Source organism: Phalacrocorax carbo, chromosome 5 (assembly GCF_963921805.1).
Source record: "Phalacrocorax carbo chromosome 5, bPhaCar2.1, whole genome shotgun sequence".
NCBI classification, from domain to species: domain Eukaryota; kingdom Metazoa; phylum Chordata; class Aves; order Suliformes; family Phalacrocoracidae; genus Phalacrocorax; species Phalacrocorax carbo.
The window spans coordinates 65,335,008-65,359,951 of NC_087517.1; the positions used below are offsets into that span (position 1 = coordinate 65,335,008).

The 24,944-nt window shown below is 37.6% G+C and overlaps 1 protein-coding gene across 2 annotated transcripts in view; it reads right to left on the reverse strand.

Annotated features, from left to right (window-relative positions):
* The window catches only part of ANO3 (anoctamin 3), a 217,544-nt gene that overhangs the window by 76,612 nt on the left and 115,988 nt on the right, over positions 1-24,944 (reverse strand). For both annotated transcript variants that reach the window (XM_064452842.1, XM_064452843.1), the window contains exons 2-4: positions 17,518-17,730; positions 16,465-16,536; positions 4,179-4,315 (exon numbers count right to left, since the gene is read on the reverse strand). In XM_064452842.1, the coding sequence (XP_064308912.1) occupies positions 4,179-4,315; positions 16,465-16,536; positions 17,518-17,730 (422 nt within the window). The remainder of the gene's footprint in view (positions 1-4,178; positions 4,316-16,464; positions 16,537-17,517; positions 17,731-24,944) is intronic.

The following is a 24,944-nucleotide window of genomic DNA, read 5'->3' on the forward strand; positions in this document are numbered from 1 at the left end:
TTCTGAGCTTTTTTCTTTCATTTTAAACAAAACCTCACAGCAGATGAGAGCCCTGCACTAGAAGCATAAACATGAAGTCAACTCTCGTTGCACTTTACCATGTCATTCTATTTTGGGATAATGATTTTATCTGTTCTCATTCCTTTAAACTTTATTTACTTTTGTATTATTAGACTGCATTTGTGGACTACTCCTTATCTATCAGGCTCCCTTTGCTATTCTTCTTTCCAGTCCACTGTTGTCAGCTGACAACATCTAGTTCTTATTTATAAACTAAAACATTTTTGTTGCCAAACCTCTTTCAGCACGCGTGCCTGACTTCCACTGAACATAGGAGCAGGATTGTGAGTGAAATAATGTATGTGAAACTAGTGATAAACTGACAGGGTTAGAACATATAGCACAAATCTGTGCAACTCTGAAAGTCATGGATTTAAACAGGAAAAATGAAAACAGAAACGAATTCCTGCAGAAGAGTGGAAAATGAAATATTAAGATTGAAGAAAATTTTTATTCTGCAGATATTACATTTAATTAATTCCATTTTTCAAAACCCCCTACATGAAATCCTGTAAGCAAAATATTTGTTTTGCAGGAGAGAGAGGAATAGATATGCTCAAAATCACAAAGAATCCAATAAAATGCCTGAAGAATGTATTTCAGGTTTTCACGGGTAGATTTATTCTTTAATAATCACTGTAATAATCTACACTGAACATACTAAATTTTGCTCAACTTATAACAAATTTTCAGCAGTATGTCCAGCTGATTAGATATTATTAACTCTCCACATATTCTGGCCAATTGCTTATTTAAGGTCTTATTTAAAATTCTTCAGAAGGTAAGTAACGTTTCCAGAGGCTAAAAGAGTAATCGTTTCAGATCCTGTCCAACACACAGCTAGTCTGGACAAGCAGTATTATAGTAAATACCAGGGATTCCAGAAAAAGACGGTAAGCTAGGCTACTGTAAAGGCAGCATTTTTATATAGTTCTTGAACCCATAGTGATAAAAGGTGAACTTAGTTCTAAAAATCCTTTCCTGACCTTGCCAGATAGCAAAATACACTACCTAGGTAAAAAATTCACCTGATAAAAAATTCATCAGATCAAAGAGAGTAACAGTAACGTAGTGAATGAAAAGAAATGGGAGTGTAATTTCTCAACTATTCCTATCTTGCCACTATACACGTGACAGTAATTGGTACAGAAAAGAATTCACTGCTACTAAATTCGCTGGACAAATGTTGCCTTCCATTCAGTGCTAAAGTCTTTTCAGCCTGTTTTTCTTTCTTAGTGAAGCCAGCACATTTCAAATATCATCTCTCCAGTCAGGGACATTCTCATTTCCTACACTTCCCTTGCAATAGCAGATACTACTTTCCTCAGCGGCCACTTGTTGGCATCATTCCTGTGCATGAGATCCCTTGCAGAATCACATACACAAAGTCATATTTTCTACACAATCTTAACAGCAGTTGGTGACTAAAGACAGCAGAGATGGATAATGAAGACAGCTTTTTAATGGGTCTGAACAACTCACAGTTATTCATTATGAAATCTGTGGATTCTGAAATGATACCAACCTGCACTAAAGGAGATTATGAGTTATAAATAATAATCAAGGAAACGAGAAATGTAGATGACCATCAAGATGAATGTTGACATCCAGATGCTGTATCAAAATTATCTGACGATTCTAAAGCTTTAAAACTGCAGCAATACAAATCAGACTTATGGAAAGTGCTGCATCACGTATGTGATCCAAAACACTGAACAGTTCCTGAAAAAAGTGTGTATCAGCTTCCATTGTGTCAGCAAGAACTTTATTGCTGAAGTATTCCAGTAGCTCATCACCAAGACAGATAACAGTACCAAGCATTAATTGCAAGTAACTTTTTTAGCAATTTTTTCCCTGAGTCTCTCAGGTGTAAAACAACCCTTCCAAAGCAAGCCTAAATTAGAACGTTAACAAGCAGAGAATAAGAATAAGCTTTTATCCTTGTATGCTTTGCCAATGTGGTGTTTCTCAGTAGAAACTGGTCTCTGGTCAGACTGAGGAGACATTTTTAATCACGATAGATCAATTTATTTTCCAAATGTATGAGAGTACTTACCAGCTGTAAAGCTGTAGAGTTGTCTTCAGTGCTTTCAACAGTCTCAAAAAGAATTAGAAGCCTCCTTTTGTTAGTTTTATATCCATTTTTGGAAGAAGTTTCCCTTAGATATCTTCCACTAATTGCCACAAAGACTTGTGCAATAATCCAAAGGCAAAATAGTAACCTTCTTTTCTAATATAAGACTAATCTAAATCCCCTCTGACTTTTTCCTAGGGAGGCAGGCAAACAGTAAACAGGAGGAGAATCCTGCTTGGTTGACTCATTTGCAAAACCAGTAAAAAAGCAGAAGGAAGTTTCCAAAGTAATTGCTGTGATAAAAGGAGCTGTTGAGGCTAAGCGCCAGATGTGGCTTCAGAAGGCTGTTTTTAAACTCTGAAGCACTTTGTTCAATACGTCAGGACATAGGAAGATTGAGACATAAAAAGTGCATTTTTGTTTAAACTTAATACAAATAGAAGGCTCCTCTTTAAACTGAAAGACAGTTAGCTTTAACTATAAACTTTATATCAGTCCTGAATGCAGGGCTTGGAGAAAACACAGCTAGTGGTCATTTTATTTTTCACATGAAAAGACAAAAAAATTTTTGCTTTAGCACAATGAAATGCCTGTTACTAGACAGACATTATCTGTTACCAGACATTTTTGGTAGTGGCCTTACCTGTTATTAAAGATATTTAGTTCTCTATAATGTATTCTAAGTTCTGCAGATTCTGCATTATTTTTTCTGCCTTTTAAGCCACATTTAACATAAAAGGCTGTGTCTACCTAATCAACAACATCAAACAAGAACATCCGCTATTATTTCTGTCTTAATTCAGCTAGCCTTGCAGAAACAGATAAAAAAATCTGGGAACACAAAAGTTCTCATTTCAGTGGTTTAGATTAAAGTATAACCCTCCCTCTCATTACCAAAGTTTCATTTTCCTGTCAGAAATTTCCGACCTGTAAATACGATTACCTGTAAACCTACCTAAATGTTATTAGGTAGCTATTCTTGTAAAAGCTTTTTTTCTAAAAGCATCCCATGAAATTAAGTCTCAGAGATCACATCAACCTGTGCTCCAGAATCCCGTAGTCATGATGATCAGTGTGATTGAGAGAACAAGCTTTACAACAGTCACATGACTCTTGTGAAACGTGCATTCAATTTGAAAATCAGAGTTATGATTATAGAACCTTTAAGCAATTTGAGCATTTCTGGATTTGCAGCAGGGGATTATTCATGTTTTTGTATACCAAAAAATCAGAGAATTGCTGGTAAAAACTGTTCTGCAGAATACACTACTACTAGTTCTTGAAGAAGAAAATAATTCAGAACTTCTTGAGGTTAGGTCATTTGTCATACATTTAAAAGCAACTGTGCTAATGGAAAGGCCAGTTAAGGATATCCCAGTCCAGAGGGAGAACTAAAAAACCACATGTTTTGAACTAAAAATCAGTCATAGTTCTTTGGCATTATAGTGGATGAACTGCTGTAGAAAACGCTTTGTGATGAATACTGGGATTTGGTAATTACTAAGCAAGATACATATCAGTTTTCTCTGGTGAGATGGCTTTTTCAGTGCTTTAGCTGAGGTTCCTAAAGAGAATCCTACACTCCCCTATACGTAAGTCAATTTTCTCTCTCATGCAGTGTGTGCAGCTATCATTTGGGTTTTGCTTAGAAGGAGAATTCTACACTTCAGATGACACTCAACTGAACATTTGCTACATGAACTTAGTTCTTCTAAACTCTCCTAATTTCTTGAGGTCTCCTAGCTGACATGACTTTCACTCCAAGCTGGGAATCCTGTGTCCTAAATCTGTGCAAAATACATTTTTTGAAAGAAGGCTACTGCTTCTTAGATGAGTCGATACAAATCACCATATAATTTAGGTTGCTTTTGGTGCAGAGACTTCCATTTGTTGATTCTGTAGGTCAAAACTATAATATGGGAGCCACCTAAATTTCTTACCATGAGATGCCTATTTACTTAAGCTGCAACTTATCTAATCCCTTTAAAATACTTAAGCACATTCTGACAATTGATACAATTTGATAGATTTTTGTGTCCGTTACCTTTACAGATGATTTAGTCCGAGGTTCTGTTTTCTGTCTGGTAAGCTTGTTTTGAATAAGCAATGACTGATCTGTACGAGCATCATAATTTCCATGTTCTGAATCGTCTGTGTATGTGTCTTTGTCCTTTCCTACGTCTGAAGGAAAAACAGAAGAAAACAGGGGGCCCATTTTAGGTTGTAGCAGAGAGAAACTAACAGTATTGTTGCAGCCACAGTTCAATATTCCTTTTAAGTGTCCAGTTTTCAATAACTTCTATCCTTCCCTGCAAAAGTTTTGGACTTGAAATGTTATCATGTTCGTCTGAAACTAGAAGTTACTTCTGTTTTTAGTTGAAGGCCTATAGAAACTTCTTTTTATTACCATTCAAATCAAAAAAGCCCACAATATTCTTCACAGTAGTATAAAAACCCACAAAGTGATCTGAAGCAAATACTCAAACGCTTTTGTATTTGACTCACAATTGCCAAGACTCAAAATGTGTTATTAAATAGGCAGGTACGCCCTGGAGACCAGAGTAACATCCCTTGTTTTTAACTTTAAAAAGCGATCGAACTGCCCTCTTCCCCTACACAAATGCTGCTCATCATTAGATACAGTATTTGAAAATTTGCATATTAAGGTATTGCAGGGACCACTTCAGAACACATTTTAAGAGATGTACCTGATGGTGGTAGAAGATAGTTGACACCGTGAAGAAAGTGTTTGCTTTTCTGTTGGATTTGGTTTTAATTGCGCAACAAAAGTTTTTATAAAAACTTAGTTGGGTATCCTAAGATAGCTGCAGGTGACTGAGGACCTTCCTCAAAGCTTACTAAGACCCTCTCTCACAGATTAAATTACCTCCTGCATCATCACTACAGGCAAGATAGAAGGACTTCAGTCTCCGAGTCACTCTACATCCTCTACCAGAGGGGAGACTTTTTTCCCCAGAATTTAATTTCCTTGCATGTTTGCCATCAAAAAAATCATGACAATACTTACCGTATACACCCAGCAGGGGTAACGCCTGTACAACGTTGGACCGTGTAAGTTTTAATGAATGTTGGAAATGGGTTAGTCTTGCAAAAAATATTTTAAAGATGAAAAAGATGGAATAATTATTTCCACACAATTATATCTTGGACATATTGGAAATAGAAGCATATTCAGACAAAAAAAGTTACCCACAAATCCTGAACCAAAGTCTCACCTCAGCTTTCACATCAACATGGGAAAAGTCAGGGGGACTGGGAACAGCATTTAGCCGAGTGCTTCTAAAACCTAACTAGAAGCCAAGAAATAAGTCATGGTTGCTGTGGGAACCGCAATCCTGAATTTCCTGTATTTTATATTCATAAAAGCTCATCTGCAACAACAAAGTATTTTTTCATTAAGTTGTTCAGTTAAATTCTCCACAGTAAGTAATAGAGAAGAAAAAATAACCACAATTATCTCATGTAGCCTAGACCTTTCAGAGACGGAATATTAAACTGGAACATTTACCAAGAAAGAGCTGTTTTTTCTGCAATTTATCTGCTTACATAATGATTACACAAAATGAGCCCTCAGTAATCTCTGATACTGATATTAACTTCAGTAAATCTGTGAAGGGATTTCTTAATGTATGAAATAGCCCGTTTTAATTGTCAGAGCACCAAACTCAGAGCTTTTTTTCTTTTAAACAATGTTTTAACCTAAGGCATAGGTTACTCTGTGTAATGTAGTGAATGTAGTTAATAGACTATGAGGAAGGTTTCAAGTAGAGATCTACAAAGTAGGGAACAGGATACTTAAGCAACGTGGCAAATCTGACTCGCGCCCAGACGTGATAAGCTCTTAGCTTTAGTAAAGATCTTGTAATAGAAGCCAGTAAAATAAAATAAAAAAAATACTAAAAAAGAGACTATGAAACCTAAAATTTTGCATCTAAATAGGCCATTTAAGCTGAAAGAAAGACTCTGCTTACAATATCTATTTTTATGAGGAAAGTTATAGAGGATTAGACATTGTAAGTGCACCTAATATAAGAAAAACTTGCAAAAGTACACAGTGTGTTATTTAAACAATTTCAAGTTATGAAGTGAGTTTTCCCTTAGTGCTCAACCTACTTCTACCTGCTAAACATTTTTATGCTTTCAAGGACACAGCTTTTAAATTGTAGCATATATTTTCTGTAAGAAAATATAATTAAAAAATTACCTTCCGTTTAGAGATACCTGCTATCTTGTCTGAAATGTAGTCAAGAAAGATTTTAGCAACAAAAAACCCCATAAAAATATAGAAATTTAGAATTAAAAATGTATATTTTTTATACAAAATTAATTATGCTATTGTATTCAGCAGTCGATGACTTATTTTATGCACCTAAAGCACTGTAAAGTAATGGTATCAATGCAGTAAAAAGGGGAGGAATTTAAACACCATTTAAACATTGCACTTGGACAAGCATTTGTTAAACCTGTCTCAAAAAATGTCAGACAGACATAGCATACAACCCATATTTGAAAAGTATATTCAGAAGTGTGCATTTTTCTTAACGTTCACATAGCTTTAGACATTAGCGTCAACAGAACACCTAACGTATGCTTCATAGACACTTTGCATAGACTCCTTGTCCCATTTACCTCTTCTGCATCATACATTAAAACAACATCTTTAACTTAAATGATTATACTCAAAGAAGTTGTTCAATGGATTGCATCATATTTCTAACCAGAAGAGGTTAGAAAGAACAATTACACCGTCTATGTGTTTTGGGAGGCTCACTTTGTTTCTTAAATTGATCTTTTTGTAAATTTCTTTTGATTAATTTTAACATTTTTAAAGAATAGAGAACAAAATATATTGGTTATAGAAAAAGATCTTAAGAGAAGAGGACAGGAAAGAAACTTTGCCACTATTAGCTTTGACTATGTTTTTGTATTATTCTATGACCAGGTGCTTTTTCTGTAATAAGGCATCCGCCACTTTTATTAAAAAAGAAAGTCTCTCTTCTGCAATTTTCCCACACACCAACCCAAAAGGACATTTCCCTAAAGAGAAACTTATGCAACCTAAATTGACTCGATCGTTCCTAGTGTCATCAACGCGTGCTACGATACAATACACACACAGTGATTTAAATCCTTAAGCCTTTCTTCAATAACGGCAGTTTTTAATTTTCCATGACATCTTTATATAATGTTTGTCTATTAAGGAACACTATTGCCTGCCATCCTTTCCTTCATCATCTCGCCCCCCCCAACGCCCCTTTTACCTGCCATTTGGGATTGCCACAAGCCAAATCAAGATAGCATCCCTGAATGTGGCGGCTGGAGTCATACTGATCAGGGATGTTTTTAATGTAACATACCCCAGAAACACTGATATGGACTAACAGTCTTTCTATTTGACTTGCATTACAAGCATCCAACTTTCAGTTGAAACACAGAGCCTTTATTTGGCTGTAGCTCCACAAACGTCATGAGAAAAGCTTGGCTGCCTCAAACTCTTTCCCTCTGCTCTGTACGAAAGCTACTGTTTACTTCATTTCTATATTTCCCATCATGCCTTCCCTGGCCTATGACAACTCATTTGGTTGTTACTGTCGAGAACAACTGCCAGCTCTCCCTGCTCTTGTGGTTCTTTGATGGGCTCTAACGCCAACCACCACAACTAGCCTGCTTGGCTTTGGGAGGGGAAAGGTGTAAGCAAGAAGCCACAGAAGACTGAAAAAAATCCTAAACCCAGTTAATACTGCTCTGGAAGCTCAGGCTTTTACACCAATGTACAGAAAGATGGCTCCTTTACAGGCCTCAGATCACTGCTCGCCTCCCCAAGCATACATTCTGTTCTTCGCTGTCAGTAAGTGCTGTCCCACCTGTGCTTTACTAGGCACATTGAAAGATGTCCCATTCCATATGCCAGGGGCCTTCCAAGTGCACATGGTTTCTTTTTTTTTTTCTTCATTAAACATGTTTTTGTGGGTTTGGGGTTTTTTTATTTTTTCATCTTTTCAGAGCTAAAAAAGATTGATCATATTCTCAGCTGTGTAGGTCTAATCACTAAAATACTGCTCTACAACGGCCAGTGATCCATGTTTATACGTTGAAATACACCACCTGAGCAGACATAGAATATTTAGCTTTCAGTTAATCTACACTGCAGGTATCAATTCTGTAAGGTACTAGAGTAAATTGTAATTTCCAGAAATGTCTAAAAAACCTTTAGTCAATGTAAAAATATGGCAAAGTTGGTAAAGAGTGTAATAATTGTTTATGAAACATTCTTCCATTTCTCCTCTACTGCAGGGTCAAATGAAAAAAAAAATAAAAGAAAACAAAAAAGAATTTCTGTCCTGCTGGGGAGACTCTTGGCTAAAGCAGCTCTCCTACATTAATGTTAAAGTAAACAACAGATCTAGAGTTATCTGAAAAACTTGGACACTCTGCAAAACCTTAACAGATGTAAAGAAAAGAGGAAAAAAGAGGGGGGGAAAAAAGCATGATTGGTGTAAAAAAAGAGAAACGCCTCCTACAGTGGGAAGACTGCAAATGGGAGTATGGGACTGGTGTATGCTCACGTCCATGTCCTCACAGTGACAAGGACATCTAAAGGACAGCTGCCTTCCTTCTTAACCCCTCTCTTTATTTATTTTTCAGCTCCTGATAGGATTAATTTTTTTTCCAGGGCTGTTCAGGTAAAATACTATTGCTTATGCAAACAGAATGTGCACGGCCCCTCACAGGACCTCTTTATATGAGTTTTCTGAGTACCTACTAAAAGCAGAAGAAAGATTTAAATATTAATCGTACAAAACCTTATATTTAAAAGACTACGTGCTTGCAGAACCAAGTAAACAATTATACAAAGTAACGATAATGTGCTTTTAAGCAATTAGTATAGCCAATAATATCTTGCTGATATGTTTCACTAATTCAATTACATTAATTAAAACTTGTGTGCGGTAGCTGAGAGCTTTTTGAACTGTTTTCACATAAAAAGTTTTATTTTAAAAAAAACAAACATTAAAGTTGTATATACAATTTGAAAGCCCCAAGTGACCTGTACAGAAAGGACAATGAATATGCTATTATGACTTCCAGTCAGGGAAAGGAAGGTTTCTGTATTAAACTGTTCAACTTTCCGTAACACTGCAAAAATAAGATAGAAAAAAAAAAAGGCTGAATTTTAAATAAAGATGAGGATATTAAATCAGAGAAAAGGGCGACAGCTTGTAATTCTAGAGGCAGAGACCAAATCATACTTCAATTAAGTCAATGGGAATTTCACTATTCGATTCAGTAAGTCAAGGAGTTCTCTTTAATTAGGTACATACTTAAATTATTTAGGTATATACTTATAATTGTTAGCATACATGAACATATAACTAAGTAACGTGTACTGTCAGCTTGGATCCACACTCGAGTATAAAGCAATTTAAAAAAGATTCAAGCATTAATCAAGTGGATAACAGATCTCCTCATCCTAGAGGTTGTTTTGTTTTGCTGTCTTGCAATACAGAGGCATGATGAGTAAATTCAGTCTTCGTACACCACAAAAACCAGTCTACACTTCCTGACACATACTTTTGTTATGCTTGATGCATGACAGTAAGATCTCCATAAGGGCACTTACAGGATAAAAATGCCAGAGAGACTTGTTTCTGGGAGTCTTTTACCTAACAGCGCAGAAGCATTTAGTTTAGAAATGGATTTCTAGGCCCACACCGTTCATCTTCATTTTGGGGCCTTCTTAACTGCCTGGCTACCTTTCTTTCTATCATATTTTTCTAAAGGGTGAAGAATGCATTTTAATTTTATGACCATTACAGGAAAAACAGTGGTCCTGATTTCTCTATCCTAATTTTAATGCTAGAAGCCACAAAAAAAAACCCAGAGAAGGATATCACCAGACACCTGGATAAGTGGCATGGTGATGGATTTAGGTCATCTTCATTTTTTCTACTATGTAGCTGGAGTACTATATTGGATACATAACATAGAAGGTTTTTCTGCTACCTGTGTATGTATATTTATATATCAAAAACTACCATAAAAGGCAAAGGAAGGCTTTTCTTAATGTACAATTTATCATGAGCTTTCAGACATTGGTATCCATTACACAGAATATTTCTCATTTTTAAGAAGGAGTCAGGCAGGTATTATTGCTGTTTGAAGGAGTTAAGATGGTGTACAGAATTGGTACAGGCAGATTAAATGCCTAAAGCACTTTGATATTTTGAACTCAATACTAAGTTCAAAGACTAATCCTTATTATGTTTCAGCAAGCACCATGCTCACAATGGATCACACAGCTTCTGCGCCCATGCTGCCAGCTCTCCAGGCATGAAATTGGATGTAGTATGGGAGCTGGACAATTCCCTCCTGCACCAGGTATAGGGCAAACTGTCCTAATGCAGATTTTCAACCATCTCACAGCACAGTCAGAATAGATGTGACAGCCCTTACCTATGCAGGCATTGCCTAAGGGCCACAAGCTTCTGAAAAAAATTATTCTTGAAGTCACAATGGAAACATCACTTTTCTGTTGAAGCAGAAATTGAACCGGTTTGTCTTGAGTGATATACTCCATGATCTTTCAGTCCCTCCTTTCATGTAAACATCATATGCATTGCACAGGTTATTCTGTCCATTTCAGTTTATCATAACATCAGTTAATCATAATTCACTTACAAGCACTTCTGTAATTGAGCGCCGAAAAAAGTTATCATGCAGTTATTGCAATACTTCGTTGGGTTGTTAATTTTGGTTCAGGTCTTCATTTCTCAGTTCACTGCACTGCAGCACGGCACAAACAGGAAGGATCTTCTATATAAGCTTTGCAGTGATTGGGTTCAGGATACATTCAGAATACAAGGTAAACGTTACAGCAAAATTATAAACCACCTCACTGATGATCAAGTTCCTATCTAGGAAGGATTTCATGTCATGCTAAGGAAGACGAGTTACTATGCCTAAATCCCTCAAAATTAACCTAATTCAAAAAAAACCCACAGCACTGAAAAAAGACTAAATGAATTACTGTTGTTTCATTTGCTGATGAGTATCGGCTTTATTTGCCAAATAACTTAAAATTAGATACTCCTTCTACCTAAACCCTGAATCCCATATTGATTATACCATCATTACACATTTTTTTACATCTTGTTTGATATAAAGTATTTCAGCCTAACAGTGGAGGGCAGATCCTTTGACGATCCTCTACCATTTCTGATGGTAGGATCTGCAGAAAGCTACTTATATGCTTATTTGTGTTACAATGAAAAAATTGGATTTTTAAGTTAAGATGCAGACTATCAGAGTCACAAGGCTTTCTCCTAGTCTAATTGGATTTCCAGTATGGCCGAACTCCTGAAAATCTTGCTGCCTTAGCTATGTATGTGGTAAACTGGATTTTAAAAGGCATTAATCTGTAGCATAGTAAGAAATCCCTTCTGTAAATCTGGCTCACAGTGCTTGAAAGTGAACATTGAAAAAAAACAGAAGTCAAACCTGGCAACACTCATGATAGTAATTGTAACAATGGAAAGGGACCTAGCAAATGGAAAAACAAGTCACCTATCGGTCCAAATACTGTCACTGTCCTTCTGTTCCTTCTGCTAAACCCAAAGGACAATTTGAGAAGAAAAAAGTGGAATAGTATTTATTGATTTTGTAAGCCTTTGCACCTTACACAGTTCTTTTTTTGCCTGTACCATGCATTAGAAGAGAGCATTTATCTCAGTTATGGCAAGAAAAAAAAGTTATTCTTTTTAGAAAAGGGGATTTATTACTGAAATAAAGTAAAACAAATTCTCCTGCAAATCATGTATATTCCCTTCAGCTTAACTAAAGGGTACTTAATTTTCAGTTCAACAATAAAGAACTGCTAAATTCTCTTAAACTCAGTCAACTGATTTCTAAAGGACACTGAAAACTACAAAAAGTTATGTAGTAACCACGTCCTATAATTTTCAACTTTTCATGATTTCTGGATTTTTCAACTGTTCATGAAGATAAAACTCCAGCACAAATAACCTTCATCAAAATTGTTTACATTCAGATGTTTTTTTAGAAGAGATGGCCAGCCAAATTTGTGATCGTTCCAAGATAAGGTTCATTCCCTTTATACAGATGATGGCCTTTAAGGAAAGAGAAAAGCATTATTTTAAAATTTACCAATTACTGTTTCTTTCTACGTGCATGTGCACACAGACATACCCCCGCACCAGTGGAGCAGCTCCTGGATTAACTGTCATTAGTTAACCTTAACATGTCTGCAATCCCATTCAATGTTTAAACTTCAAATGTTCTAGAGGGGGAAAAAAAAAAAAGTGACTTTCTGTGTGTAGTTGCTATGTAGCTACTAGGAACTAACTATTCCCCACTTACTTTTTCCAGGTCCAACTACAGCCACAAGCTGCAGTAAAGCCAGAAATTCAGTAACTGAAGTTAAAGCTGTGTCATTTAAATTCAGCTGGCACAATCAAAGTAATTACTGAGCACGTCTTTCAGAAGAAAAACAAAGCACAGTAAACCCAGAATGGAATATAAATATACACTACATTTTTAAGCAAGTATCCACAGACAGAAGACTCTGAAAAAGAAGTACAATGTTGAATTCCCTTTGAGAGAACGAATGTCAAATGTCTGAGTGTCATTGGTGTGACTTTCAAATGTATTAAAAAATGGATGACACTGGAATTATACTGTTAGAGCAATACATTCAGACTTTAACGCCCAGGTTCTTGTGTAACACAAATTTATATATACCTACAGATACAACATAACTATTTTCATTTTTTTCTTGTATTTACCTCTTATAAGATCCTGACACTCAATTCTAAAAAAAAGTATGAAAAAGATTTTTTCCTGTTTTGCTGAATCTATGCCTTTTAGGTATTTGTGGCTATTGCACCAACATGAGAGAGTAGCCCAGGTAAGTCCTGTATCACAGGCATGCTGTTCTTGTTACCTAAAATACCACACTAAGACTTAGCCTGACTATCTCTGTCATCTCACGTAAGCATCTCTCCTGTGTCTGGCATCAAAGATTATATACCCAGGCAGTAAATACTTCTGTTGCCTCTAGAAAAGCTGATCTGAGGTCTTCCCATTTCATAGTATAATAAAAACTTCAAACATCTTTCAGGGAAAATTTCAAGACAGTTCGTAACTTAACATTACGAAGTTGGTCCTTCCTGTACAATTCAGTAACTGGAACCTCGGTCTCCTACATCCCTGACACAGAGCTTCAGCAGCAGGGTAGTGGTTACTCAGCGGTGGTATCCCCCATGGTGAGAAATCCTACCGTCTTCTACCTTTGTGTAAATATTTCTGAAGAAGCCTTGACAAATCAGAATGTTCTCATCAAAAAGCTTACTCAGAAAATTCCCCGTTTGTGTGGTTATAGGATTTGACTAGCTACTTGCAGCCAAATGTGTTGACAAAAATGAATGTGTTTTGTTGTCGAGAATAAATTCACTGTAATTAGTTTTTCACTAACTACATTATATTGGTTAGCAGGCATATTGGTTTCCTGAGAAGTTTTTAGGTAAAAAGGTGTTTTCTGAATAGTCACAAGGCGGGAATCTTTCACTCATTTGCTGAGTAAAAATCTTAAGAAAAGCTGCAGTGGAGCAGGAGGGATTAACGTTCTTAGGTGAACTGGGAACTCCCAGTTTAGTTTCATCGTTTGTGAACTCCAGCCACAACAAGTACTCTTCTATTATGCAAAAATGTAGGGGAAAAAATGCTTTTTTCAAGGAAGTAGAAGCAATAACATGATTTTGCTCTGGACTGAACACCAAATTCTACAACCATACTTTGAGAAATGCGAGGTGTAGCACTTTACCTTTTTTCCAGCTCCAAGCCATAGATGATTTCCACCTAGGTAAGATCCAACAGAGCCGATCATTACCTTCACTAAGCACCGAGCATTCCAGCGTGCCTGAAACCTCCCAGCCCATGTTGTATGTCATGGAAGCTCAGTGGCTACTACTTTGCTTGAATTTACTGATTCCTCAAACTCAAAACACTACTTACCACCTAAAACTGACAGGAAAAAGAACATAAATGTCCTTGATGCCGTTTCTCTGTGCTAGCAGTAACAGAAATGTAATACATTATCTTCTTACTTTATAAATCCATCGATGTCACTATCTAAACAAGACCAACAGATTTATGGCCTCATCTATAGTCAACAGAAATAAAAGAGAACCTTTCCACTGAAGTCTTTGATCTGATGCCTGTTAATCCCCTTCTCCCAGGAAGACAGTTTGTCTATGGACACAATCCTGGAAGAGGAGAAAGCATTTGGCCTATTTTATGTCAAGTTCCATGATGCTGCCTAATTAAAAAATCACCACATTCACTGAATTCAGCATTCTTTCATGTTCTGAGGAGAGCAGTCTGAAGAGCTTCACTAAGATGATACCCATTAATCAGCCTATTTTGCAAACTCCATCAACGTGCAAGAGTTCTGACTAAAGCAGGCAGCAGCACTGCATCATTTTCACCTATTTGGTGATCAAAGTTCGAGCAGCAATATTCCTTCCCCTGGCCCGATTCAGGATAAAATTGAAAAGTTTAGTCTTGGAGACAAATTTTTACCCACATAAATACGATCCTCATGCACAAACAAACTGTATTTTGAAGGCTTACAGAAAAGTTTTTTTTTTTAAATGCACCTTTAACTGTCCCTGATTTCTCTTTGTGAACCTAACTAATAATGCTGATTTTTATCTAAGGCAATTCTTACAAGTGACTTCTGGGATTTATAAATTTATAAATACTGTTTCCTTTCTCACTTGTAGCTGAACATCCTAACCAATTACAGTTCTGTATATACATGATAACTTCACAGATTTCAGTGCTCTAATTTGGGATTGACTCAATTAACATGGGCAAATTAATGGATCAAGTTAGAAAAGGGCTACCATTTAAATATTTTTCTGTCACTTCAAAGATCACAGCTATGGTCAGAAGAGGAGAAATATCCACACTGAAGTTTAATACAATTTTGAGCTGATGAGACCCAACCTATCTTTTCCTCAGTTGCTGAGCCCTCCATGTTTCTTTCCAGGCTAAAACTAGGTGATGTAAATGAAAACAGTACATCACTTACTGTGAGAAAGAATTACTGCTGCCATATATAAATATGCAGCCATATCAGCAGGTGTATGTGTAAGCAAGTAGTAAAAAATAGAACAGGCTATTTAAAAAAAAAAAAAAATCAAAGCAACTTTTAACAGTGAAATCTTGTAGTACCCCTGCTTGCCTACCCAATGAAACCAGTTACACTAAGAGAGTGCAATAGCTTCAGCTGGAACCTTATTGTGACACATGATTTTCTTATACAGTCTTCATGCTGAATTTTTGGTCTGTCATGATTTTGGAACATTTTGATTTTGTTCTGGAGGAAGCATCAATTTCACGCACATTTCCAGTAGCTACCTCTTTAGAAGACCTTGAAGGTCCTCTTATCTATCTATATTTTGGGCAACAACACAAAGCAATGCTAAAACACGAGAGGTGAGCAGAAATAGCTTTCCTCCTTTGCCATGAGCATTCGATTTCCAGTTTGATGCTACATTGACTGCGAGAAAAAAGATCTTTCACCGTAGTTGTGCAAGGCACAGCAATATCTGCGTGTACTTCAGGTGGGTAAATCACAGCCAGGGAATTTCAAAATTAATTAATTTTGGAACTTGCAAATTACTGCTCGTGTGTGTATATACAGACTCATTTTGCAGTTGCAAGGATGGGATTATTCTAAAAATAATTAATTTCCTACTTTCTTTGACTTAATTAAAGTATCAAAATGGCATTAATGCAGGTACGAATATGCCCCAATTATAGCTGTTTTTCTGCATTACTTTTATTTTTTTTCCCAGATCGGAACACTCTTTATACCTGAGTATCTAAAGCAAATATAGGTGAATATCTAAAGCGAAAACAACATAAGATCTGCAGCCGTGACAATACTGAATAACATCACTATACAGGAATAATAACAGCTGTTTCAAAGGCATTTTGAATGCATGCTTCCAAGTGTTTGTATCATGAAGGATTGTTATGAGAAAAAGGTTACACTGAAAGTGTGAAAAAAATACTTCAGAGTCTTTAGTCCCTATTTACTCTTAGTCTAAAAAGTGAGAAAGTATTAAGGAATTAATGACAGCACATATTTCTTTAGTCACATTTAGTCTCCTCTTTCAAATAAACCTGGCATTTCAGGGTAAGTATGGCCTTGCCCCACTGAAATACTGTAAGTTTAATTGAAGAATCATTAATTTATTATTTCAGTGCAGACACAAACTTACCTAAAAATGGATCACCGTATTCTGTATTAGACAGCTTAAGCAAGTTGTTTTCCAAAGTCTCCACCACTTTAGCTGAAATAAATGCAATATTCATATCAGCATTCACATGTATTTCGTAAGTAAAAGATACACTTTTTAAAGCTGGTGGTGACTCAAATGCAACACTTCATGCTGAAATTTTGGAGAGCACTTTCCATTGGTGGAAAAAAGAACAAGACCAGTTTAATGAAGACTTTCACTGTATTCCTGAGAGAAATTTAACTTGGTGAAATGACTTACTGAAGTCATAATTACTGCCTATCAACATTAAAGAAGGACTTATCAAAATCTAGGAGCAGAAGCCAGCCAAGTTAATTTATTCTATAAAGGTCCACACACAGTTGGCACTAGTGTATGGCAATAGCTGGCAACAGGTGACACACACAGTGATGGGGCGGATCTCCAACTAGACTAGTCTCTCTGTTAAGGCAAGTTTATCTGTTAAAATAGAAATCCTAAAACAAAAGTAGTTCCTTTTTCCAACACAAGCTAAAATTCATAGGGATTTTCTCCCTTTTCTCTCATTCTCTCCATATCACTCTTCCCTGATTATGCTACTCATGAATGAATACATCTGCTTCTACATGGTCGTACTTAAAAAAAATTTCTTGCCAAAAGCCTAGTATTTATTTTCTTGCTCTCTCCCCTCAGACGGACTACAGAAACCTTCATGCTCTTCCCCAGCATACAGGAGCACTTCCTTGTCTTGTTTTCAGTGAGCAGGAAATAATCTTGTAATTCAGAAGAATAAAAGAAAAATCAGTGTAAGCCTCACTATAAACATATAGAGATTCACTCAAGAACTCAGTACCATGGTGGTTCTAGCTGTTTTGTGCAGAACCATCTCTCCAACAAACTGCAGATATCTAAACAAATCAAAGCTTATCAGATGTCCCTATAATTTAATGGAAGATGCTAAAAAAATTATATCTAAGACACCACAGGACTTCAAATTATGTTCCCACAGATCTCTTTCAGTCCCAGTGTTGGAACAAGCTCCCCAAAACCTCCTACCTCGTTCTGACACGACATCCACTGTAGCTGTAGATGTCCCCGCACTTAGAGGCTGAGGCCGGGGCTGTGGCTGCACACGATTTGGCTGCAGAAATGACGAATGCTTGCTCAGACTCTGAGGATGTGTTTGGCTCTGGGCTAGGCATGGCATAGATCTTCTAGAGGGCTTTAATGGATGCTCTTTCACTGTCTCACTCTTGCTTGTATTCATACCTGAAGAAGGCAGAAAAGAAAGAGCATAAGCTCTGCCATATTAGGCAATGACAAAGAAAGACAGCTAATTATGAAAACTCAAGGTGATTCATCCACTTAAAAAGAAACTCTCCACTAAAGAAAAACACTTAAAATATTTAAAGGTCAAAGAAGAATCCAGAACTGGGAACAAAATCCAGGGTATCTTCACCTACCCTTCCATCAATATCCCACAATTCAAATTTGCAATACTCTGAACCTGATGATTCTGTGGTACGTATGTCATACAGTCATTCGAAGCAAATGACAGAACCCAGTGTCATCCATATTATGATTGCTAAACAAAGTTTTAATTCAGTGGTATAAATGAATAAACCCCCTCAAAGTAGCAACCAACCCCCAGAAAAATCAAATACAAGCAAAAGATGTTTACAAGCTTCCTGAAAGATTCAGGAACACCTTATCCTTCAAAATGCAGCTGTTTGTAAGTTCTGAAGATTCCATTAGTATTTCTTATATATTCACAGAATCATTAAGGTTGGAAAAGGCCTATAGGATCAAGTCTAACCATCAACCCAACACGCCCAGGCCTCCTAAACCATGCCCTGAAGCGCCACATCTACAAGCCTTTTAAACACCCCCAGGGATGGTGACTCCCCCACCTCTCTCGGCAGCCTGTGCCAGGGCCTGACCGCTCTTCCAGTAAAGGAATGTTTCCTAATATCCAATAAACACATGCCAGTCTTGGGTTTTCATATATATTGCCTGGCTTTAGATTCAGGTGCCTAAAGGCAGACAGATGCACCAGTTAACTGTGTGGTATCAGTGAAAATGTTTGAAAAAATCAGATTGTTAATTTAAGGGAAAAGGTGATTTGGGGACCCTGTTTTCAGTACCTCACTTTAAAAATTATGCAAAACTCATTTCCTGTTCTGAGTTTCTCCCATCTTAACATTACAACTCAATGTTTCTGAAATGTATCTCACAGATTTTTAACAATTAGCATGGTCTCTATTGTACCTTCTTGTTGGTGACAAAACAAGCTTAATGTAATAACTGCTTACACAGCCTGTCGACAAACAAGAGATTGGCTGCATTCCCTAATCTTATGCTTACAGTATCAGGCATTAAGAACATTATCTGTCATTTGAACGTATGGAACTTACTTTTGCTTCAGGTTTCAGACAATTAAAGTTTCCCGTTACGTTAACTGAGATCCTTATTAACACTAAACTGTGATAACATAACAATAATTTAAAATTTTTCTACTTTTTCTAAAACTTCACAGGGAAACAGTAAATAATCCAAGTGCATTTGTTTAAGAAAGTACAACTGATGATGTAACAGTGACAAGAAACAAGGGGGGGGGGGGGGGGAAGGACAGATTTTCTGCCTGTCTTAATTGAAAAGCTCTTTGCCAGGGTGCACCTCCAGAGCCCAATCCTGCCCAGTCCGCAGCATGCAGTCCCCAGCCATGGTCCCAGTACAGAATTGTTCATCAACACGCACCAAATGATGCATTATCACCAACTTTGTTGACATTATCACTCTTTATCATTTAGGATTTAGGAAGTGCTACAATGTGCCATGAGAACATTCTTTCCTTTTTACCCCCAGCACTATGGAAGTGTTCTCATTAATATTGCTTTAATGACACTAAACTACAAAAAGGTAGGACTAAAACAATATAATGGCACTCAAATACACACACTCACTTAATACTAGGTATTTCATAAAAGAACAGGAATATAAAATGAGACGCCCATGTAAACCTGCAGAAAATCATTAATATTGAAAATGTTATTGTGAAATGAAGTAGTGATTAAAACAAGAAGATTTTGTTTTGTTACCATTCTACTATCCAGCACTGCTGGTGCTGGACAGAGGTAGTCTAGTATTCATTTTTCCCTCTGTGAGTCAAGTTTCTTCTTTAGAAATCATCACATTTGTCACTTTGCATATAATACCACAACTATTTTGAGTATTCCCACTGTTCTCACATGGGCTTTCTAATGCAAAAACCTAACATGACCATCAGCTACACAGGTCTTCAGTCCCCAATTCCAATTAAGAAATATTAATGCATCAAAGCTTGACCATAAATAACTTCACACTTTAATAAGATTAAAATGAATACCAAAAATAAGATCTTTCCAGTAAAAAAAAGAGATGTTTTTATTCCTCTGTTTAGCTGTCGCTGACCTTCAAACTCTGTTAACCAATTCTCAGGACTACACCAACACAAAATACGGCTTCTCTATTAATATGTTGAAAAGGAACCAAAAAGCAAAAAACTGGCTATATGAATTTTTTTTTTTCACTGAAATTAAAAACTGTGAGAGTGAAAAATTACTTTGTAGTTATAACACTGAATTTATTTTATGGCATTCTTGCTAAAACGTAGCATGAGATTTTTAAACAAACCAGCTGACGCGCTACACTGGTTAACAATAATGCAGTTTTCCAAGTAGTATGTACTATTTCAGCACATTTTGTTTGTATCACTGGCTGTCTCTGTTCTGAGCGTGATAATTATTTACAATCAAAAAACACGCAACTACCCTTTCAAGATGATAATTTTACCAGTATTCGTCCCATTTAACACCCATTTTATATTTCTTCCCAAAATCTCAGGAATTTGTCAGACAACCAAAATTTGAACCTGTCAATATTTGCAAAAACGGGACCGCATACAGCTATCATTATCCATAAACATGCTCATTATTCCACTTTAGTAATTACAATTAGATATATTTCTAAATGTTCAGGTGTGACAGGCAGTAAATAGGTATTTAATAATGATTATGGAACAACAATATGGATTTATGGCTCTGACTCTGCAATACGTATGCCTCATATTATATTCCGGTATTTGGTACAAAGGATGGCTTATAGGCACTATGAAAACTTAAAAAGACCCTCTTCCTGAAAGGCTCTTGTACACTATAAGGTGTGGATTCAGTTAAAAAAGGAACAAGAAACAAACAAACAAACAAAAAACACAACCAAAACCAAAACAACCCCAACAACAACAAAAAACAACCCTAAAATACAGATGCTAAGGGCAGGCATTCCATTCTGTAAAGTATTTAGGCTTTCTTTTCAAAGCTACAAAATTAATCTCCCCTTCGCCACTATAAAATTATATTAATGCTCCTAATCGTTTACCTGTTCGGTAACCTATCAAAAAAACCACTGTAGGAGCACACGGTGGCAAAACTGACCACATTTCAAAGTCAGTCAGAACAGAACAGTTGGGACAATGATTTGGAAAAAGCCCAAGTCCTATAGCTGCTTCAGAGATACAAGGAAATGAAGCAGCTTGCTTAGGCTTACGTGGAAGAGGAACTCCTTTATTATACACCTTCTGACTCAGCCTAGGGCCTTGATGCACGCTATCCTTGTAAAGATTGAGTAGTTCAACACTGAGCGAAATCCAAGCCCATTAAAGAACAATCTACTGCATTCAGCTTGATGATGGACAGGGTTTGCCCCCCCTGTGTTTGGCTACAGTCGCGCTATACCCCAGGAACCAGCAGGTCAGGCAGAAAGAACGTGCTGGGGCACGGAGGCATCCCACGAGCCAGCTAACAAGCTGGGGAGCAAGGGAGCCACATCCCATCAGGGGACACGCCGTTTGTGCGGCCTAGGAACCACGGTGTGAAGCAGGGAGCAAGCAGCAGGTAGAGCAGAAGGAACCCATGAAGGATAAGGGGCAGCCGTGCAAGTTGGTCTTTGCCACGGGGCAATTGCTTGCTGCAACTTAGAAATAAAATTTTTTTAAAAAAAAGGCAAACACGTTTGTATGTATTTGCCAAGGTCTCATACCGCCCTTATTAATTCAGTAGCCAGTTGCGTGATTCATAGGAATTCCTGATTTTTCATGAAGCTTGAAATTGTTAACAAAATTAAAACCACATTTCCAAAGACAAATGCATCGTACATTGGGGTGGGATGGCCCTGGCCAACAGCTAAGCACCACGCAGCTGCTCGCTGACCCTCCCACAGCAGGATGGCAAGAGGGATCGGGAAGACTGAGAAAAACCCATGGGCTGAGGTAAAGATAGTTTATGAAGTGAAGGAAAGAAAGAAAAAACAAAACAAAACAGTGACTCAGTGGCAATCACTCACTACCTCCCACAAGCAGACTGATGCCCAGCTAGTCTCTCAGCAATGACTACCTCCCACCCCACGGATTTTTATTGCTGAGGGTGATGCTCTACATCACAGGACACCCCCCCGGTCATCTGTCCCGACCGCGTCCCCTCCCAGCCTCTTGCCCACCCCCAGCCTGCTGCTGCAGAGCAGAGCAGGAAAAAGAAAAGGCCATGATGCTGCACAGGCACTGCTCAGCAATAACCAAAACACTAGGGTGTTTTCAATGCTGTTTTAGTCACAGATCCAAAACACAGCACCATATGGGCTGCTACGAAGAAAACTAACTCCATCCCAGCCAGACTCAGTAGATACATAAGGAAGATAATGGCAGAAATTTTTGCTACTCTCTTTTCAAGTGCCTTAAGTTGTTCCACCAAGAAGATGACCTCTGCAAGGCTGTTGCCCTTCCTGTCAAAGTGACCTATGTGCAAAACATCACAGAAGAAAAATATAGTCCCCTAAATATCTGGAAATCTTTATGAACAAGGATATCCACAAAAACAAAGATTACAAAAATACGTTAATATTCATCTCTACCAAGAATATAAGGCAGAAGAAAAAAAAAAAACCACAATATATCTATGGTTTCAAGACCAAGGAAAATTAAATATATAGGGCTTGCTACAAAAAGTGCTAAAGCCTCCAGTCTGTACAGGATCAGCAGATCTCTGTGATTGCTGTACACATTGTCAAAGATCCTCAGAAGATTAGTGTAGAGTGTCTGTTCTACTATGCTATTTCTCTGCTTGACAGCACAATTTACTCTGCAGCATGTTCTTATAAATCTTAGCCTCCTACTGGTGTATATTACCTCTCTTCAACTGTGCTAGAAAGAAATAAGTAATCTAAACATTTCTGCTGCTTGGAGTGCCACAAACTTGCAAGGAAATTTCCTCATCAAAACCTGTGCCACATGAAGAAGGATGTCACACGCCACAAGTCTTTTGTATCTAAATTTCAACATACGAGTCCACAAAGATGGTCCTTTCATTGGCAGGATACTCCCCATATTTAAATGGAGAAGGCTGTGGGGAGACCTTGTTGCAGCCTTCCAGTACTTAAAGGGGGACTATAGGAAAGGTGGGGCAAACTCTTTAGCAAGGCCTGTTGTGACAGGACAAGGGGTGATGGTTTTAAACTAGACAGGTAGAGTCAGGCTGGATGTAAGGAAAAAAATGTTTACAGCAAGGGTGGTGAAACACTGGCCCAGGTTGCCCAGAGAGGCGGTCGATGCCCCATCCCTGGAAACGTTCCAGGCCAGGCTGGACGGGGCTCTGAGCAACCTGATCTAGTCGGGGATGTCCCTGCTCACTGCAGGGGGGTTGGGCTGGATGGGCTCTAAAGGTCCCTCCAACCCAAACCGTTCTGTGATTCTGTGAAATGTAACAGCTAAGGTTTAAAAAGCCATTTCATTTAAAAACTTCCCCGAGCTCACAGAACATGCTCTACTTCAACATAAGCATTGCTTAGTCAAAAAACCAGACCTTCATTAGTCCACCAAGGACAGTTCTCCCAGATCTGCAACACAACATAACTGTTCTTGGTCAGACAGATTAAGTTAATACGAGGTTAAGGTAGATAGAAGTAAGCTTCTGCTGCCTCAGCAGGTGCTGCAGGTCTTTAAATAGGTACAAGCAAAAGGGCTCTGCTTCTGTGATTCTGAAATGGATGCTCTGTGCCAGCCAAGTATGCAGTGGCGCTGGGCAAAACTGGCACCGACAATACTGTGCTCAGAACAGAGCAATGCTACGTGTCTACTTGCTACCTGCAAGTTTTCTGAGACATATTCTTTGTAGCTCTTCCTAAATGGAAACATTTATTAGACCAAAGCCTACAGTACTTAGACATGGCAATGGCTAATATAGAATATGTGTAAAAAGATGTATTTGTAATTGTTCTGGATGGTTTTAACAATCAATTTCTCATGCAGTGATATGCTGTCAGTAATTATGGACCCTACTGCACAGTTATTACTGTTGCCGAAAAAGAATGTTTCTTGCATCTGTATTGGAGTCACTGCGTGTAGCAAGATGAGTCATTTTATTACCACAGAAACTTAAGGTAATGCAAATAACACACACTGTCATTCAATTTTAACAACAATTTAAGTGATACATATAAAAAAGACTATAATTCTTTTATGAGGCACTGCCTCAATTTTACAGAAAATTACTCCCTTTTGCTCTCTTTCACTGTATATTCCTCTATGTCATTGCAAACAGATGCCTTAATACCATGCTGCTTCTGCTTGGAGGGAGTGAGTCATAGCAAAGCAACCTAAAAATTTGCTGTTACGCTGGTAGTATTACCTACCTTCATGGTTCAAATTTAATGAGTTAATTCATTCCCTGCTAGCGTGTCCGAGTACAGTTCTGTGATGGGCTAGTTTGGTGGCATTTGCTGTTGCACGCCAATGGTTACCCAGCTCTGGCACACAAACGGCTTGTGGTTGACATCATCAACTGGGTCACTAAATTCATTTACTGAAATTATTTTTATTCCTTCCCCTCTTCTCCATAGGGGTGTTTTCTAGAATCTATACCTTTCCAACTAGAACTTTGCTACGCAGACCTTGCTTGTTCAGGGATATTTGGATCCGCAATGAGAGATGTATATGCTTAGCAAAAAAAAAAAGTATACACTTGGTTTTCTATTAAAACTGCATTCAAGGTTCTTCCCCTACAAAATATTCCTCTGGCACATCATGAGTATGGAAATGAGCACAGCATGAGTATAGAAATAGCTCACATTGGAGAAAAAGGTAGTTAGAGTTTATAGTTTAATAAGATCCTGCCTTTTATTTTAGCACTTTAGCCTTGGAAAGTGTTCTTTCCGAGGGGAAGCTAGGGATTCCTGCTATGTAGGCAAATCCCTATGTGGCTCAAAGCCAGAATAGCCAGCTGTATACATCCTCTCATAGCTTCCTGGCAGAGCAGGCAGGAAAGATGGAGCTAGAGTATGATGAGCTTTTCTGATCGTTAAGTCAGTATGCACAATTTAATGCATGCTCAACATTATGTCAATCTTGAAAGACTATAAATGAAGCCAGAGCTCAGATGCCTTCAGGTTTTGGCCAT